Consider the following 19,735-nt stretch of genomic DNA (forward strand, 5'->3'; position numbering starts at 1 on the left):
CCCCTCCCCGTTAACACCCCAAATGCTCAGGGCGCGGGCGGGGCCGAGTGGCGGGCACGCTGAGAGAGGGTGCAGGCGCACCCCAACACCCCTGCACGCCCGCGCTCCCACTTGCATTGCAGCAAAGTGCCGCGGTTCGGTCGGGCCAGGCGCACCCAGGCTGGGGGATGAGGGCGTCATGCCAAGGACCCCAGCAGCGTTGGCGGGGGCGGCCAGCTCGGGACGGCGACGCGGTTACCTTCGGTGACCCCCAGCCCGGGCGGCAGGCGGGCGGGGCGCGCGCCCGGCGCGGCCCCGGTCCACGTGGGCCGGCGCGCGCGCGCCAGGCCGGCCCCCTCCTTGGCGGCGCTCGGCGCTCGCAGCACATGGTCGGCGGCGGCGCGCCCCCGAGGCCGGCGGAGACCGGCTGCAGCCGGTATAGGATAAGAGATAGGCAGCGACGCGGGGCCGGGGCGCGGGCGGCGGCACGCACGGCCCGGGCGGCGGCGGCCGGGTGGGGGGCGGGGGGAGGGTGTGGCCCGGGTGGCGGAGGCGAGGGAGTGGGTGGGGGGCCCGGGTGCTCCCGGCTCACCGGCCGGCCGGAGCCAACTTGTTATAGACTCGGGTCCACGCCCTAAGGGGTTAAACCTTTCTCATGTTACCGAGCGGCTTATAAGGAGGGGGAGGCCAAGCCTCCGCCTTATTGGGAGCCTTTTGGGTTTATTCTCTTCCCTTCTAACTTGGTGAGTTGGTTTTATTATTTTACATGTTTAAAAGTTTGATTGTGGGGTATGGATTGCTTTTTAAAAATATATGTGTTGGGGCGGGGAGGCGGAGGAAACGACTTAACATTTTAGCATTTGGGAGAGATTTTTTTTCCGAAAAAATATTCTGACAGTTGGGAATGTTCGGGGCCACCAGGATAACGCGCCCTCGCCAGTGTGGGCAGCTGAGAGTTGAATGTCCATGACCCCGGTATAGTTGGGGTCCTGGAAAAGACCCACAGCCTGGCCTGGTCTTGGAGTGCCCCCACCCCGGGTGGGGGTCTCCAGGCTGGCGGGGGAGTCAGGGGCAGCGGGCTCAGCCGGGCTGTGGATTTTCCGCATGAAGTTGCCTGCGCGTCGCTAGAGCGAAATGTCAGAGGTACCTTCCTTCCCCAGACTCGCGCGCGCACGCAGAGCGGCCACTGAGGCAGCGCGAGGGAAAGTGGGACTCCGGGTCTGCATCCCCGACACACGGTCCCGCGGCGGCCGCTGGTTCCCCGGGGAAGGCAGGGATTTCCCAGTGGAGCGCGGGCCCCGCACCTTGACGTTCTGAACTGTCAGCGGCTGACGGCCGGTCCCGCGCAACTTCCAAGGTTCTCTGGGCTGCCAACCGCAGGAAAGCGCTGGTGTAGCCGAGCAGTTCTGGAGCGAGGGAGGATGGTTTTGTAGAGGAAATGGTTTATTTCCTTCTGAGTTGTTTTCATTCCCTTCACCCCAGCAGACAGGTGATGAAGTTTGTTAGGTAGCTTGTAAAATGTCACCAAACACGGGGGGCGGCAGTCTTAGGAAGAGCTTCCAGGAGCCAACTGGGGGAAGAGCAATTACAACTTGTCAGCCTGGAAGCCCGTTTCGTTTGCACAGCTAGACTCCGTGCCAGCTCCCTTCGCAGGAGGTGGTTTCTACCTGGGATAGAGTTTTCTCCCGAGAACTTAACTGTACTTGGCAAACATAGTGAGATGGGTGTCTTGTTGAGGGGTGGGGGGAAAGCCAGTTCTTAGTGCTGTGATCCGAATCTCCATGTCCCTGGCACTGTTATGTGGCATTTTGGGGTCAACAATGCATCCTACAGATGAATACTGTAGAAACACCTCTTCGTGTAATTAAGGGAAGGCTGTCCAAGATAGAAACTGACCGTATGTGAATAAACAATGCAGCCAAGTGGAAAAACTCCTATCTTAATGAGTACCGCTAACCCTGAGTTTTCCTCCTGTGGTTTCCAAAACAGGACTTTCCTCAGTGGAACTCCTGAGGAGGACACTTAAATTAGGGGCTCAGGTTTCAACATCGTGGTCTTGCAAAATGGGCGAATTGGTTGTATCCAATGATTCAACACTGCTGAGGCAGGCGTCCAGGTTAGGTTTGGGACTTTTTTCAGATAGAGAATTCAAATCAACTTCATGCAGATACAGACTGGTTTTGACAACCAGGGCCTGAGACCGTTTGTCAAAAGCTCTTCTCCAGGCTAGCCTTTAAACACAGTGGAGATTCCCAGTGCATTTGCTCGAGCCCCACCAGCTCGGACAGCAGTCTTCTTGCTTCCATCCAAAGCCTGCATTTGGAACTGTGCTCTAAATTGACCCTGAACTAGCACTCAGAAGGTCTATAATCCAATATTGTGCCCTTAGGTCAAATCTTTTCTCAGCAAATTAAATCACAGTGAAAATCCCAGGTAGAGCAGATTTCCAAGCCTTAGCAGAAGTATTCCATTTATTTATTTACTTATATTTTCCTTTAAAAATGTATTTATTTAGGTACCTGGGATTGAACCCAGAGGTGAGGGGGCTTAACCACTGAGTCACATCCTCAGTCCTTTTCACTTTTTTACTTTGAGATAGGGTCTCACTAAGTTGCAAGCCTGGCAGTCCTCCTGCCTCAGCCTCCTGAGTCCCTGGGATCACAGGTGTGCACCCCCATGCCCGATCTGCTATTTATGTATTTATTTATTTATTTATACTAGTGATTGAACCCAAGAGCACTTAACTACAGCCATATTCCCAGCCCATTGTTTAAAAATTATTTTTTTTTTTAATTTGAGACAGGGGCTCACTAAGTTGCTGAGAGCATCACTAAACTGCTGAGGCTGGCTTTGAACTTTCAATCCTCCTGCCTCGGCCTCCTGAGCTGCTGAGGTTACAGGAATGCTCCACCACACCCAGCCTGAATATCCATTTACTTAAGAGGACACTTTTTTTTTCCTTTTTTCTTTCTTTCTTTTTTTTTTTTTTGACTAGGTCTTGCTAAGTTGCAGAGGCTGGCTTGGAATTTGCAGTCCTCCTGCCTCAGCCTCCTGAGTTGCTGGGATTACAGGAGAGTGCCACCACACTGGCTTTTAAGAGATACGTAGATAGCCAACTACTACCAGGAAATATTCCAAACTGCTCAGCATATTTTGTCATTCTGATTCCTTCCAAAGAACGTTGGGGTGCAGGAAAGTTAACTTCTGGGACCCCCCTCCCATTTAGAATTGTAGAGTTTACTGCTGGAAAATGACGGAGACTGCCTAGTCCAACCCCTGCTTTTAGGGATGAAGTGATTTCAGCCAATTAATGGTAAACAGAAATTCAGCTACTGTCTAAGGCTTGAAGAAGATAAACCCCTGGGCCTCACCTTCACAGGACCTGGGAAGGATGGGAGGCTGAGCTGGGGTCAGAGGCTATCAGAATTGCCTTTTCTTAGGAAGAGATCTGAGATCAAAATCTAGTTCAGTTCCTTCATTTACCTGTTGAAGACACTGAAACTCAAGAAGTGAAGTGGTCCCCCCAAGACCACAGGGTGGCTTAGCTTGCCTTATCCACACACAGCCAACCAATATTCCTCTGCATCAGATAGGACCACAAAGCCAGAGGTAGCTTTCCTATTCTAGAATTTAGAGAGGCTTCTGAGTAACTGAGCTCAAAATTTAGGCCTCAGTTCTTTGTTTGCAGAGGCAGAGACCATTTGTCAAGCCAGTGGGCCTTTTAGCTGAGTGAATAGAAGAAAGTAAAGGGGGAAGAGTCTAGGAAAGAGTTTATTCTATAGTTAGGCACTTTCTCATACTGCGACTCAGTTTTATAAGGAGACATTGCTTTGGGAGTACCCCAAGACTCATTTTGTTTAGTAAATGTTTAGTGAGCACATATTATGCACCAAATGCTGTGTGGGGCACTGGGACTAGGAGCAGCTGATTGCTCCTGCTGTGTGCAAAATGCAGGCATTATCACCTAGTAAGTTCTCAAAACCAGGTTATTCAGTTATTAGGCCATGCTGTGGTCTTATCTTCAAAGCTAGACATCACAGGATGTAATGAGACCTAGGATGCCTTCAGATGGTAAAGCCATAAACTGGAGTAGGAAGGAGTAGGTTCATCTTATCTCTATGATGATTCCAGCAATAAGAAAGTAAATGTCTGTCCTCCAAGAATCCAAGAATGCAGGTGAAACTTGTCTTTGGTTAGGTTCCTGGGAACTGAACCCAGGGATGCTTTACCACTAAGCCACACCCCAGGCAGTCCTTTTAATTTTTTGTTTTGAGATGGGGTCCAGCTAAAGTGCTGAGGCTGTGGTCTTGAACTTGTGATCCTCCTGCCTCAGCCTGCTGCTGAGTCGCTGGGATTACAGGTGTGCACCACCACACCCAGCTTGAAAGTTATATTTGAATCTAGCCACAATAGAGCAGCACAGACATAAGTAAGAATTTTTTAAAATAAAGGAACTGAGTCCTGAAGGTAAAACAGAAGTCAAAAGTTCAGTGTCTCCTGAGCAGCAGTCATAGATCAGATGTAACCAGTGCCCACCCATGTTTGCAAGAAGCATCTAGCATTTGCTCTGCCCTCCTAGCTCAGTTTGCTTGGGCCACCCACCAGGTTTGCCTGAGAAATCAGTTGGTTACTAGAACTTAGTGCTAAATTCAAAAGTTTCAACTTTTAAGGTCAATTAAAAGATATTCCAATACAACCTTCTCCTTCTACTGAAGAGGAATTCAGGTCCCGAGAGGGTCTCACAGTTAAGTGGCCAAACCCAGTTCACAGATCTCTTTACACAGAGAGGTCAGAGGACCTTTTATCAGTCTTTATATAAAACACTGTCCTCCCTGGCTTTTAAAATGCTGCTCTGTAAGATGGCAGAATCCCTGGGGAGGTTAGATTTGATTCTGAACCATTTTGATCCAGTCCTTTCATTTCTTGGGGGCTCCATTCTCCTAAATGAGTAGAACTGTACAAAGACATTGAAAAGATGAACTCCAAATTCCCTTTAGCTTCAACCTGCTGTGATTTTTTTGTGTGTGAGTGGGGGGTACCAGGGATTGAACCCAGGGCTGCTTAACCACTGAGCCACATCCCCAGCCCTTTTTATTTTTTGAGACAGGATCTTGCTACATTGCTTAGGGCCTCACTAAGTTGCTGAGGCTGGCCTCAAACTTGTAATCCTCCTGCCTCCCAAGTTGCTGGGATGGTAGGTGCTCCCCACTATGCCCACTTCCCAATGTTTTCTGTTCAAGCTGGTCCTGAGCCCTCCATTAAGACTCTAAGACAGGGCACAGTGGCTCACACCTGTAATTCCAGCAACCTGGAAGGCTAAGGCCGGAGGATCGAAAATCTGAGGTCAGCCCTCAGCAACTTAGCAAGACCCTGTTTTAGAATCCAAAGGGTCTGGAAATATGGCTCAGTAATTGAGTGTCCCTGGGTTCAATCTCTAGTATCAAAAAAAAAAAAAAAAAAAGACTCTCAGCCTTACGGGCACCCAACCGTGCCAATATGATCTTGGACTTTGTAGCCACCTCGTCCTGACACAGAAATGTGCTGAACCCTGGAAAGATGTGGCTGAATGGTTTTAACTGGTGAGCACTTCATTCGTAAGGTTTCTTGTCACTACTGATACATACTTTAGTCCAGGGAGGCAGAAACCACGTGTCCCTCTTTTCACTATAGTGTTTTCACAGGGAAAGCAGAAGACCTGACACCTAATAGGTCCTTGGTGGGAAAAATCAAGGCTGCCTAGGTAGGGAGTAGGGCTAAGAAAGAGAAGCACTGGATTCTGTGAGCTTATAATGTGATCGAGGAAGGAAAGTCAGTGCCTAAAGACACTTGTCCCGTGAAGAAGAGCACCTCTGGAGGTACAGCTGGTCAGAGGAAGCCTTAGGGAAAGAGGTTGCCCCTGCCAGCTGGTGCGGCATCCAGCCTGGGGAAGCAGGATGACCAGAGGCAGGGTGGCCGGAGACCACAGGGCCTGGAGGAGCCCATTTTAACCCTGGCAGGTGAGTCGAGCCTGAGAACCAAAAGAAATTTCAGCACCCAAGATGGGCTGGGATCCAATGATGAGGGACATTGAAAGTCAGGCTGATGAGTGGGTCTTATCCTTGAGAAAAAGGAAAGCCATTGAAAAAGCAGCAGAAAAAAAAAAAAAAAAAAAAGCCGTAATGATGCAATATTTCCAAAGGTCGATCGTACCAGACACGCGGAGCCAGTTCAGAAGCTCTTAAAGGAGCCGTGGGCCAGGGAAAGTTCAACCGTGCGGCCCCTGCACCTGGTGGGGGCCGCGGCTCCAGCACCCTCTCCTTCCCCGGCACGCCCTCCCCAGTGCCTCCTCCGAGTGTGACTTTTGAAAGGCCAGCCAGGGCGGGGTGCTGTGGGAGCCGGTTTGCTGGAGGGCTCCTGGCCCACTTAGGTCAGTTGCTTTCTGTGCGGGGGACGTCACTGACCACTCTGCAGCCGCTCAGCCGACATCTGGAGCTCCCTCGCCGCCCGTCCACCTTTCCACGTGCCCTCAGGCATGACATGACGTGCCCACACAAGCCTTTGCTGCAGAGAGCTCAGGCTTCTTGAAGCATCTTACGCCCTATTTCACGCAACCAAGTATTTTAGCAGCGCCAGCGTGCAAAGAGTGGGCCTGGGTCCCTGCCAAGTACGAGGCTGCTGAGGGGAGGGAGGTGCGGGGCTCCATCAGATTCCGAGTGAGGATGACTGACTGGCTTCTGCAGTACTGGGGACCGAACTACCCTGAGTCACACCCCAGTCCTTTTTTTTCTTCTTCTTTTTTTTTTTAATGTTTTATTTTAAGATAGGATCTTGCTAACTTGCTGAGGCTGGTCTCGAACTTGAAATTCTCCTGACTCAGTCTCCTGAGTTGCTGGGATAATAGGTATATGCCACCGTGCCCCAGCTTGCTAAATCTATAAAGTCAGGTTATTAGATCTTGTGATCAGGGATCACAAACCTACTGCATAGATGAGCTTATACCCTGTTATTTTTCAGTTGCCTCCTTTACCAATAAGAACTTTCTCTTAGTGACGCACGCCCCCTGAGAATTCACCTGTACCTAGCTCTGTAATTGTAAAGAATTCTCAGGCTTGAGGGTGGTTGCCTTTAAGAACTCTTACAACCCTGGGTTCTTTATTATTATAGAAACCATTAATTTTTTAGTTGAGCTACAATAATATATATGTATACACATATATGTCACTGCTTGAAAGTAAATGGGACTTCAGAGACTTTGCAGAGTTCACACACTAGCGTCCAGTCAAGAAGACTCAGGTTAAACCCGCCTCTTACTTCCTGGTGTTATGCCTCAGGTCTGCTCGTGCCCATGTTGGTTGCAGTTCAAATGGAAAGGCATAGAGAGGGCGGGGAACCGGTGCCCACACAGGGCCCTGAGGTTTGTAGTTACTTAGTCACTAAGTGCTTGCCATGTGCTCTGAGACTCAGTTGCTAAAATGCCAAGTGGAGATCACCTTCAAGGAACATACGCAGAGCAAACTCAGAAGACAGAAGTTCCATCGTTTGGCCTGCAGTTATGTTCTGAGTACACAGGGACATCTACATGGGGGCCCAAATCAGAATCAGAATGTCGCTTAGTAAGTGCAAAGTGGGAGCAAGAAGACTTGGATGATCTCGATGGCCTGGGCACCCGGCAGGAAGCCTGTGGTGTCTCCAGCACTTGTGGAAGGTGCCAGACTACTGTCAGTGTTAGCCCTTCAGCATCCCTGTTCAAGACTTCACTTCTGAGTTCTTTGTCTTTGCAGTACCGGGGACTGAACCCAGGGTGCTCCACTCCTGAGCTACCTCCCCAGCCCTTTCATTTCGATACCCAGGCAGGGATACTCCTGCCTCAGCTTCTGGAGACGCCAGATTGTAGGTGTGCGCCGCCGTGCCTGAATCCTAGGCTTCGTTTCTAATCGGCATTCCTTAAGGCCAGTTCAGTCTTTCTCTGCCTAACTTGTCTCCTTTAAGGTTAGCATCCGTACTGGATGGCCACTCTGTGCCTCTCAGCGTGTCCTGCTTTGCTGGGCACAGTGGTCACACCTGTTATCCCAGCAACTCAGGAGTCTGAAGGCAGGAGGATCACAGTTTGGAGTCCAGCCTCAGCAACTTAGCAAGACCCTGTCTCAATTTAAAAAAAAAAAAAAAAGGGCTAGGAATGTAGTTCACTGGTAAAGTGTCCCTGGGTTCAATCCCCGGAACCAAAACATATATTCTATGCTGACTCTCTTGTTTTTCCAATTTAACTGTCACAGGGAGTCTTATTTCCAAGTTCTTTGTGGGCTCCATGTATAGTTTAAAGATAGGTGGGCAGACAAATAGATATAAAATTGTCCAAAGGTGATACAAACTACATAATGTAAAGATCCAACAACCTAAGAAATGTGGTGTCTCTGATCTGCTATTTGCTCAGATGAGCCCTCACACTATTGCTGATCTGAATTTTTTTTTCAACTTCTTATTTCAGATTAAGAATGACCCAGATGAAATCAAAGCTTTGTTCCAGAGCCAACGTGTACACTCAAGTGCCTGATGGAGGATGGGGCTGGGCAGTAGCCGTTTCCTTTTTCTTCGTGGAAGTCTTTTCCTACGGCATTATCAAGACATTCGGCGTCTTCTTTAATGACTTAATGAACAGTTTTGATGAATCCAATAGCACGATCTCATGGATAGTATCAATATGTGTCTTCGTCTTAACATTTACAGGTCAGTGTACCTTTCAGCCCATCCACCACATAAGCACCTGCCCCTCTCAATCTGCCCGACGTGGTGACAGCGGACAGTGTGTTTGTGATGTCCACCCTTAGAGATCCCCTGGGCCCTCTGATTTCAGTGCAGTAATAGTTTCAGCGGGTTGGGGACTGGCAAGAAACAAGAGGCATTTGAAGAAAAGCCTGACTTACAGCTTTAGGATTCAGTAGCGCCCTTGAGGAGAGCAGTGAACCCCGTTCTATGCAGGAGTCTGCAGTCATTGTCTAAGGAGGAGGCATCCAAAAGTACTTGACGTTCAAAGCACTGTCTCATACAAAACGTGCTTTGAAAACAGGTTGGAAACATGTACATGTGGATACAGGAAGAAGAAAGATGGGGGAGGTCTAAAAAGATAGACAGTCAGCCCTCCATCTGCAAGGGCTCCTCTCCCAGATGCCACCAATTGCAGATAGAAAACGTTTTGCAGCCGGCAGGTGCCATGGCTTAGGCCTGCCATGGTGGTGCCTGTGTGGTTCCTGACTTCTTGTCCTGGTCCTTATCCCCTAACAAATACAGTATAACAACTGTGCGTTACCTACATTATATCAGGTAACATCAGTAATCTAGAGATGATCTAAAGTAAAGAGAATACATGCCTAGTTTATATGAAAATAGACCATTTTATGTACGGGACCGGAGGAACTATGGATTTGGTATCCTGGTGCAGGGGGGTGGTCCCGAAACAACCCCCTGTGGCTCCCGAGGAATGACTGTAATAGAAGATGACAAACACTGTCCTAAGGAGACACTGAATTCCAAACACTGATTCCTTAAAGGGCCTCCCTGAGTCATCGTCCTACGATACTCCCAGATCCGACTGCACACAATAAATGGGGTTTTAGGATCATTGTTAACACCTGCTTCTCGCTGGGTCCTGCATAGGCCTCCTGTGAACACCCTGAGGTCACGGGTGCTCATCTGACCGTCAGAGGCAACGCGGAGGCGTTCCTGAGAGAACAGGGCCGTAGGGCTCACATCCCAAAGCCAGCCAGGCCTACCTTAAACATGACTTCACCCTGATGTCCTTTGTGCAACTGTTATTGCGGAAGTTATCACTGCAGTTAAAGCCCTTGTTTAAATGTAGTTCAGTTTTAGCTGTACGGTGTCTTACAAGGCTGCCTGTGGGTTTTTAGCCTCAGGGGAGAGCAGGAATCTCTCTTGCTGGTCCTCATACAATCTCTTGTAAGTGTCATGAACTGGATCCTACTTTAATTTTAATTATTCAGACTTCATTTCCAAATTGTGGAATGCTTACTTACTCAGGAAGATAATTTAAATTAGAACCAAAATTCTGCATTCGATAATCTAAACAAAAAGAAAATGTAAATGCTTAAGTCTAAGCTCTTTAATAAGCAAAGCGAACAATGCAGTCAACTCTGGTTAATGCAATGAGACCAGAAAGTATTCTAAATATTATTCTAGCTGTTAAGACTTGGAGCCAACACACCAGCTCAAAATGATGACAGTGGTTTCATCATTAGCTACGTTCAATATCGGTCTGCGGCGTTTTAATACCTAATGATAGCTACGTGTGACTGACCCCAGCCAAACGGAAGGGGTCTCCCACCCCTTCTATTCCCACCTTCCTCTTTGACCCAGCTCTCTATGGTTCACTTATCTCGCTGTACTCAAGTCAATATTAAGTAGCATGTAACTAGGAAACTAATCTGCTAAATTGAAATATCCCAGGGGACAAAGCTTCTAGAGCTGAGCAAATGGATCCATCAGCCACTCTGAGTTACCTGCCTCGTTGCTGGCCCTTTCCAGGTGTGCGCTGAGTAGAGGGGGCAGTGAGCCAGGAAATCAGAGGAAAGCCAGGTGTTTGGTTTTTTTGTTTTTTATAGTAAAGCTACAAACCCAGCCCTTTTTATTTTTTGTTTTATTTTGAGACCAAGCTGACCTCAAACTTGTGATCCTCCTGCCTCAGCTACAAAGTTGCTCAGACCATAGGCATGTGTCACCATGACCAGCTAGGGAAAACCACAGATTTTATTACAGAAAAACATAAATGCATATTTACTTTTGGAAATGCTCATGGTAGGCCAAAATCTTTCATCTAAAAATACAAATTTTATCCTATTATTCTGTGCTAGGGATCAAACAGAGGGCCTCAGGCATTGGAGGCAAGCTCTCTACCACAGGGCTACACCCCCAGTCTCTTGGCTCTCTGTTTATTTTTTTTGGCACTGGGGATTGAACCCAGGAGTGCCCTACCACTGAGCTACATCCTTGGCCCTTTTTATTTTTTATTTTGAGACAGGGTCTCCGTTGCCCAGGCTAGCCTCTGACTTGCAATCCTCCTGCCTCAGCCTCCCGAGAGTAGCTGGGATCACCCCCGTGCCCAGCTGTGCCTTGGATTTCTCTTCTAGAGAGCTCAGAGAATCTTGCTTAATTTGAACAAATACTAAAATAATTTCTGAACTGGCCTCAGTCGCCACTGCACGCGCTGTCGTGTGTATTTTACGTCATTCCTCCATGCGCCAAACTGGGAGGACGGACTCACCCTGGAGCCGGCACCAAAGCCCCCAGGTGCTAACCAGCCATCTTTCCTTCTTTTCCTGCAGCTCCCCTGTCCACCGTCCTGAGCAACCGCTTTGGACACCGGCTAGTGGTGATGGTGGGAGGGCTGCTGGTCAGCATGGGGATGGTGGCAGCCTCCTTCTCCCAGAAGGTCTACCACATGTACATCACCATCGGGGTCATCTCGGGTGAGTGTCCCTCTCCGGCTCGAAAGCTCTCGAGATGGCTCGTCTGAAGAACAAGGAAGGGAGGGAAGACATTAACCCCAAATCCTATTTTTCTCTCTCTTTTCTTTGAATTTAATAATGTTTGAGATCAGTGGTTTCCAAGTGGGTGATAACAGACGGCGGAGGAGAAGGAAACTTATTTTCAAGTGCCCCAGAGTTTTTTTTTCTTTTAATTTACCGGTTATGAGATAAATTGCTCTTTTGCTCTAGTGTGCAACCATTTTCACAAAGCAGGACTTTAGTTTCTGCAGCCAGCATCTCAAAAAGGAGTCCAGACCTTGTTCATGAATGATATGCATGAGGTTAATTAAATTTGTATACTTACAATTCTTCATAGTTACACCTGCCAAAAGACTTATTTCCAAATATAAGTCTTAGTTTTTATGCTCCTGACTTCCCAGAATAACTGTTAACAACTTGACCAGACTTTATATATTAATTCTCCAGTGCTGGGGACCAAACTCAGAGCCTTGTGCATGCCACGGAGCTGCATCTGCTGCCCTTTTTAGTTTTTGAGATAGGATCTCACTGAGTTGCCCAGGCTGACCTCCACCTTGGTGACTTTCATGCCACAGCCTCCTGAGCACCTGGGATTACAGATCTGTGCCAGTGCCCAATGTACCCAGCTTATCGAGACTTTCTATGAAACCCATTTTGTTTTGCTACATTACCTTTCTCCAGAATGAATTACCTGGCTCACAGAACACTTCTTATTCTAAAAATAAAAACCCTCAATCTTTTCTTTCTTTCTTCCCCCCACCCCACCCCAGTATTGGGCTGGGGATTGAACCCAGGGATGATCTACCCCTGAGCTATGTCCCCATGCTTTTTTACTTTGAGACAGTTGCCAAGGCTGGCCTCCAACTTGTGATCCTCCTGCCTTGGCCTCCTGAGGTGTGGGATTACAGGCGTGAACCGTCACACCCTGCAAAATCCTCAGTCTTTGCACCTTTCAATCAATCTCACTGCCCTTTCTTTCGCTCACAGGTCTGGGGTACTGCTTTAGCTTTCTGCCCACCGTCACCATTCTGTCACAGTATTTTGACAAAAGGCGCTCAGTCGTCACTGCTGTTGCTTCTACAGGAGAATGTTTTGCTGTGTTTGCTTTTGCACCAGGTAGGTGGATAGCGACTGTCTGCGGAAGGGGGGTGAGCCACTCTGGGGTCCTTGCCACACTAACTGTGGCCAGCAGTGTGGGTGGCTTTCCCTGGAACACAGTGAAAGGTCATTTGTTCTTTCTTCTCCGGCACCTTCAGGATATTTCCGACCTAACCCCTATTTTAGGAATTTAAACCATTTTAAATTCGAAACTAGATTTCATATCAATGGGAAGATATGTATGCAGTGGTAAGGCTTTTTCTTGAAATATGCAAAGTAATTCCAGAATGATTTAATGATCTATTTATATTTTATTTCTCTTTTCGAATGTGGGTTTAAGTTACGCTGATGAAGTCAGTTTGATGTGTGTACCGATAATCTCGCAGCGAAGAATTTTCCCCTTTATTTCCCTAACTTAATGTCCATACGTGAATTACAAGAACACTGACATAGTAGACAGATAACTGTGGAGACCGGGATTCGTTTCTCTCTCTGCCAGTTCTTGGTGATCCAGCCAGTGAATTGTATTTGGTGGGTAGGTGACACGGGCAGGAGGCTTTTTTGAGTCCTTTGTATATCCTGGCAATTAATGCTCTGAGGTGCAGGTGGCAAAGATTTTCTCCTATTCTATAGGCTTTCTCTTCATGTTGTTAATTGTTTCCCTTTCTGCAAAGAAGCTTTTTCGTTTGGTAAAATCCCATTTATTGATTTTTTAATTTTACCTCTTGCACTTTAGGAGTGTTGTTAAGGAATTCGGTTCCTAAGCCAACATGATGCAGATTTAGGCCTACTTTTTCTTCTAGTAGGTGCAGGGTCTCTGATCTAATGCTTAGGTCCTTGATCTCTTTGAGTTTTGTGCAGGGTGAGAGATAGGAGCCTAATTTCATTTTATTACATACATATTTCCAGTTTTCCCAGCACCATTTGTTGAAGAGGCTATCTTTCCTCCAATTTATGTTTTTGGCACCTTTGTCTAGTGTAAGACAACTGTATTTATGTGGGTTTGTCTCTGTGTCCTCTATTCTTTTCCATTGGTCTTCATGCCTGTTTTGGTGCCAATACCATGCTGTTTTTGTTACTGTAGTTCTGTAGTGTAATTTAAGGTCTGGTATTGTGATGCCTCCTGCTTCACTTTTCTTGCTGAGGGTTGCTTTGGCTATTCTGGGCCTCTTATTTTTCCAAATGAATTTCATGACAGCTTTTTCTATTTCTGTGAAAATGTCATTGAAACCTTTAAATGAATTGCATTAAATCTATATAGCGCTTTTGGTAGTATGGCCATTTTGACAATATTAATTCTGCCCCCCAAGAACGTGGTAGACCTTTCCATCTTCTAAGGTCTTCTTCAATTTCTTTCTCTAGTATTCTGTAGTTTTCATTGTAGAGGTCCTTCACAAACTTTTGTTAGATTGATTCCCAAATATTTTCTTTTCTTCGAGGCTATTGTGAATGGGATAGTTTTCCTAACTTCTCTTTCAGTTGATTCGTCACTGATGTATAGGAATGCAATTGATTTGTGAGTATTATTTTATATCCTGCTACTTTGCTGAATTCATTTATGAGTTCTAGAAGTTTTCTGGTGGATTTTTTTGGGTCTTCTAAATATAGAATCATGTCATCAGCAAATAGGGATAATTTGAGTTCTTTTCCCATTTGTATCCCTTTAATTTCTTTCTTCCAATTGCTCTGGCTAGAGTTTCCAGGACTATGTTGAATAGAAGTGGTGAAAGAGGGCATCCCTGTCTAGTCCCAGGTTTTAGAGGGAATGCTTCCAATTTTTCTCCATTTAGGTCCTGATTATCATCTGTATTTCAGTGGTGTCCATTGAGATATTTCCTTTTTCATTGTGAATTTCAGTAATTTGAGTTTTCACTTTCTCTTTGTTAGCTTGGCTAAGGGTTTTTCAATTTTATTCATTTTTTTCAAAGAACCAACTTTTTGTTTTGTCCTTTTTTTTTTTATTGTTTCTTTGGTTTCAATCTAATTGATTTCAGCTCTAACTTTAATTACTTCCCATCTTCTGCTCTCGGTGTTGATTTATTCTTCTTTTTCTAGGGCTTTGAGGTATAATGTTATTTATTTGTTGACTTTCCTTTTAATGAATGAGCTCAATGTAGTGATCTCTCCTCTTAGCACTGCCTTCATAGTGTCCCAGAGACTTTGATGTGTTGTGTCGCTAATCTCATTTACCTCTAAGTATTTTTTTTATTTCCTCCCTGATTTCTGCTGTCCATTTGTCATTCAATAGTATATTATTTAGTCTCCAGGTGTTAGTGTAACTTCTATTTTTTTTTTTAATTTTACCGTTGATTTCTAACTCCATCGCATTGTGATCTGATAGGATGCAAGGTATCATCTCTATTTTTCTGTCGTATTTCACTTCTTGCATCTTCCTAGAAAACCTGCACCTTCCCAAGATCTTCCGGAGATCTGGGTCGAACATTTCTGTATAATAATTATTGTGCACACTCTCCTTATTGATTCATAAAGCAAATCAAAACCTAGAATACATGATCTTCTAGATTCCTGCATCCCGCTGCTAGGTAAGCTCTTAGGAAAACAGTGACTAAGTCTGTACCCATGTGTCTCCTGGATGGTCTCCTGGCCTGGAGCCCATTACTGACCTTCGGTTTTTTCCTTTCTTCAAGCGATCACGGCTCTGAAGGAGCACATCGGCTGGAGATACAGCCTCCTGTTCGTGGGCCTACTGCAGCTGAACATTGTCGTCTGTGGGGCACTGCTGAGACCAATTATCATCAGAGGGCCCGTGTCACCGAAAACAGTCACCCACGAAAACCGGAAAGAAGTGCAATATATGCTTGAAAATGAGAAAACAAGAACCTCAATAGACTCCATTGACTCAGGAGTAGAACTAACTACCTCACCAAAAAATGTGCCTAGTCACACTAACACAGAACTGGAACCCAGGACTGACCTGCAACAGACCCTGGTGAAGACCAGCCCCAAGCCCGGCGATCAGAAAGCCCCCTTGTTGGACTTCTCGGTCTTGACAGAGAAGAGCTTTATTTGTTATGCGTTATTTGGCCTCTTTGCCACACTGGGATTCTTCGCGCCCTCCTTGTACATCATTCCTTTAGGTATCAGCCTGGGCATTGACCCAGATCGTGCGGCTTTTTTATTATCGACGATGGCAATCGCTGAAGTTTTTGGAAGGATCGGAGCTGGGTTTGCCCTCAACCGAGAGCCCATTCGGAAGATCTACATCGAGCTCATCTGCGTCATCTTGTTGACCGTGTCTCTGTTCGCCTTTACCTTTGCCACCGAATTCTGGGGTCTCATGTCCTGTAGCATATTTTTTGGGTTTATGGTTGGAACAATAGGAGGGACCCATATTCCGATGCTCGCTGAAGACGACGTGGTGGGGATCGAGAAGATCTCTTCTGCAGCTGGAGTCTATGTCTTCATTCAGAGCATTGCAGGGCTGGCGGGACCACCCCTGGCAGGTAATTTAAGGGCACGCGATACACACCCTTGTCTACCTTCCCCTTAGTGGTTGTGCTAGCTTCCTGTTCAGATCTTAACTTTAAAATCTGCTTCCATTTGGACACTTTCGTTGAATTTCAGAGCTGTCAGGGCTAAAGAGAAATGAAGAAACTGAAGGCCCAAAGAATTTAAACCAGAGGTCATCGAGTAAATCAGTGACCAAGTCAGGATTAGAACGTGTGTCTGCAAGTGCAGGTTGCCCCGGGTGTTCTCCGCAAGCTTGCGTTGTCTGATGCTGGTGCTGTAGGGGAACCCGGGCAAACATGTGCAGGTTGCCCCGGGTGTTCTCCGCAAGCTTGCGTTGTCTGATGCTGGTGCTGTAGGGGAACCCGGGCAAACATGACCTTTATAACCCACCTGAGTTTTGGAATAACAGAGCTCAGGGGTTTCTAGAGGTTGCTTTTCCTTCTGAGGAGAGGTGTTTGGGAATTGAGCACACTGCAACACTCTTCAGTGATTAGGACAGATTATCCTTGTTGGAGGGACACATCTATTTCATATCTAGATCTGATATGTCCTTAAAATTACTGCAATTAGAAATCTACCCTGTTAAAAGGTACTAAGTGAGTGCCAATGAAAACAGTGCGGCTCTTTCCAAGATCCTGACTTTTTCAAAGAAAAACATGCACGCACCTGTCCCGGTGTTTTAGATTCTCTGCTCGGATAGACGAGCCCATGAAGAACAAATTAGCAACTTGTATTTTCAGGTGCTAAGTACACAGTGTGTTTGATTTATTTTTCCCTCTCCAATCCAGCAGAGATTTCTTCCTTCGGCATTAGGGGGAAAAAAAAAAAAAAGATAGGTGCGCATCCGGATAGTGTGACCACAAATCCCATCATTACGTCCAATGGCAATGCACCAATAAAAGATGTGGGGAGTAAAAAGAGGAAAGCAGGCGAGGACACTGAGATGCTTCTGATGTGGACGGGAGCGTGGGTGAGAGACGCCCGTGGGGTCAACGTCATTAATGGTGCCGCTGCTTTCTTCCAGGCCTGCTGGTGGACCAAAGTAAGATCTACAGCAGGGCCTTCTACTCCTGTGCAGCAGGCATGGCCCTGGCTGCAGTGTGCCTCGCCCTGGTGAGACCGTGCAAGAGGGGACTCTGCCAGCGTCCTCATTCAGGCGAAGCACAGGCAGAGCCCCAGCGAGGGAAGGCGCTACAGGACATTCCCGAAGACTTTCTGGAAATGGACCTTGGGAAAAACGAGCCAAGAGCTGCCGTGAAAATGGAGCCAGTGTAACAGGTTCTCCTAATAACAGCAGCTCATGTTGGCTGGGAAGGGGGTGCCACAGGGGCCACAGGAAGGTAGAGGAGCTGACCACTCACTCCACTTTCAGAACTGCATTTCAAAGGGAACGTGTATGCAAACAGCACTACCATGTTTTGTTTGTTTTGCCCTAAGTTTTCCTTTGTGCTTATTTGTTTTAAGCCAAAACAAAAACAACCAAACTCTCTTCCATGTGTAAATCTGGCTCTATTCAGTAGCAATACAAACACGGTAGAAGGACTCTGGTTCCCTTCCAGTATTAAAATAGTGACATGAATTGGCCAGGTGGTTTTAAGAGCATTCGCATGTGATAAAACCAGTATCTTATAAAATGACCCAGGTCATTCAAATGAAATGGCTTATCCTTACCCCCACCCAGAAAAAAAAAATCTTGACTCATTTAAAAGATTTCTAATTTTCAGAAATAGAATTTTTTTTTTTTTTTTTAAGAAGTTGAAAAATACTGAGGTGTCCATTAACAAATTATGGCCTCTGGTTTTCCAAAACTGCATGGAAATGAAGTACAGTTTAAGACCAAACATCTGATTAATAAGCAAAAAATTTAAAAAAAAAAATATATATATATATAACTTGAATGTCATAAATGTGAAGATTACCACTTCTTTTTATGGCCAGTCAGCACCAAAAGTATTTCAATACAGAAGATAATGGAATTGCATTCAAAAATGCATTTCCTGTTGCTTTTAATTATTCAGAAATATGTGATTATAGTGTCTTTAATTTAAACCACTATTTATTATTAAGTTATTCTAGGATGATTAATCAAAAGAAAACATAATCTGAGACATCGACAGCATTTTTACCTCCTTCCTGCAGTCCTTTAAATGCCTCAACGAGTACTTCTGGTCTTACAAAGTTACTCTCACACAAGGCCAAATTGTAATGATTCTTCAATTTGATTAAAGGTAATGGATGCTAGTTAAAGGGGAAAAAATAATGGAGAGCAAATCGCCTTAGCTTTTAAAAGATAGTTTCTTTTATCACCTAAGAATACTTGAGGATCTTCTTTGATCAAAATTATAGTTCATTGAATTGTCAAAGCACTTCTGATTTCATTGAATTGTCGAAGCACTTCTGATTTTGTAAACGCTTAACTGTGGAAGCATCTCTGTATTTCATTTGGGAGTAGCAGAGACATTTATGTTACCATCACAAGTTACAATTTGCAGTTTTCATCTTACATGGAACTCGATTGTTCTGCGTTGCCACAGGGATCAGGCAACTGGCCATTATTGTTTTGGAGTTACACTACATGCATAGTATTTCTCATGTTAGCAGTTTTCCATAAAGAGGATGAGAGGTGGGCTGGGTCCTCACCTGTGTTACCGAATCTCACCCTACAGGTGATAATCAATGCTTGCTGCTCCATCTGTATTCATCTTTACTGTTAATTTATGACAACTCAGGGGGAATAAATAAAACAAGCCTAGTTTGGTTCCAGGTACACACAAGCTTGAATATTTCTGTGCACTGAAATGTAAGTGGCATAGTTCATCACCACCGACGACATTTTGTACAGCATTTTATCAGCCATAGAAATAGGACAATCTGTAAAACTCTGGGGAGGGCGAGGGAGGAAATGACAAAGCGTCTATCAAAAACAGTCACACCTAAAACAAGGTGGATGTAGCACATCTCTGCCACCGCTCGGGAGGACTCTGAGCTCGGCAGGTTTGCAGACCTACGCGACTTCAGCACTTTACAACATATTTTGTACTATGAATGTTCAACACAGTTTAATATTTATAACTGATTTTTGAGGGATCTGCTCTATGTCCATTCTGTTAACTGCATGAGAAAAAAAAATATATGTATGCCAATTTCAGTATGTCAGTTATCAAGGTTTTAAATGTTTGGAAGAAATAAAAAGATTGCTGATTTGTTCTGTATAGTGACATTCTGGTACTTCTAGATTTGCAATAAATTTATGGCTTTTTATTTAAAGAGACTGATTTTCTTCTGTGGCTTTTTATTATAAGATTCACACAATGAAAAGTCATAAAAAACTTAAAATTCGTTTAAAATGAATAATTTTTTAAACTTTTCTGTAAAGTCTTTTAGTCCTACTAGAGACGCGTAAAGATTCCTGAGGAGTGTCTATTGAACTTTTCCTGTTATTAAAAGCAGCTCAAGCCAGGCGCATGCTACACATCTGTAATCTCAGCTGCTTGGGAGATTGAAGCAGGAAGTTTGAGGCCAGCCTCAGCAACTTAGCAAGACCCTGTCTAAAAATTTTTAAAAGCCAAGGATATAGCTCAGTGATACAGCATTCCTGGGCTCAATCTCTAGTACTGCAGAAAAAAAATAAAAATCAGGACAATTGAATCTTTCCTATAAATTACTTTAGAGATAACTGCAAATATTTTTAA

General features: G+C 45.6%; 1 protein-coding gene across 2 annotated transcripts; it reads left to right on the plus strand.

Annotated features, from left to right (window-relative positions):
- The first annotated feature begins 584 nt into the window (after positions 1–584).
- Slc16a6 (solute carrier family 16 member 6) lies at positions 585–19,314 on the plus strand. Of its 2 annotated transcripts, XM_047546415.1 has the most exons (7): positions 3,038–5,558; positions 5,661–5,975; positions 8,444–8,682; positions 11,292–11,435; positions 12,462–12,590; positions 15,221–16,036; positions 17,068–19,314. In XM_047546415.1, exons 3-7 carry the CDS (start codon positions 8,451–8,453, stop codon positions 17,316–17,318), a joined length of 1,572 nt encoding a protein of 523 aa, XP_047402371.1. In that variant the 5' UTR covers positions 3,038–5,558; positions 5,661–5,975; positions 8,444–8,450; the 3' UTR covers positions 17,319–19,314. The 2 variants fall into 2 exon arrangements, with proteins under 2 accessions (XP_047402370.1, XP_047402371.1); XM_047546414.1 differs by lacking the exons at positions 3,038–5,558; positions 5,661–5,975 and adding an exon at positions 585–722.
- The last annotated feature ends 421 nt before the right edge of the window (positions 19,315–19,735 follow it).

The sequence above is a fragment of the Sciurus carolinensis genome, chromosome 3, assembly GCF_902686445.1.
Source record: "Sciurus carolinensis chromosome 3, mSciCar1.2, whole genome shotgun sequence".
Taxonomy (NCBI): domain Eukaryota; kingdom Metazoa; phylum Chordata; class Mammalia; order Rodentia; family Sciuridae; genus Sciurus; species Sciurus carolinensis.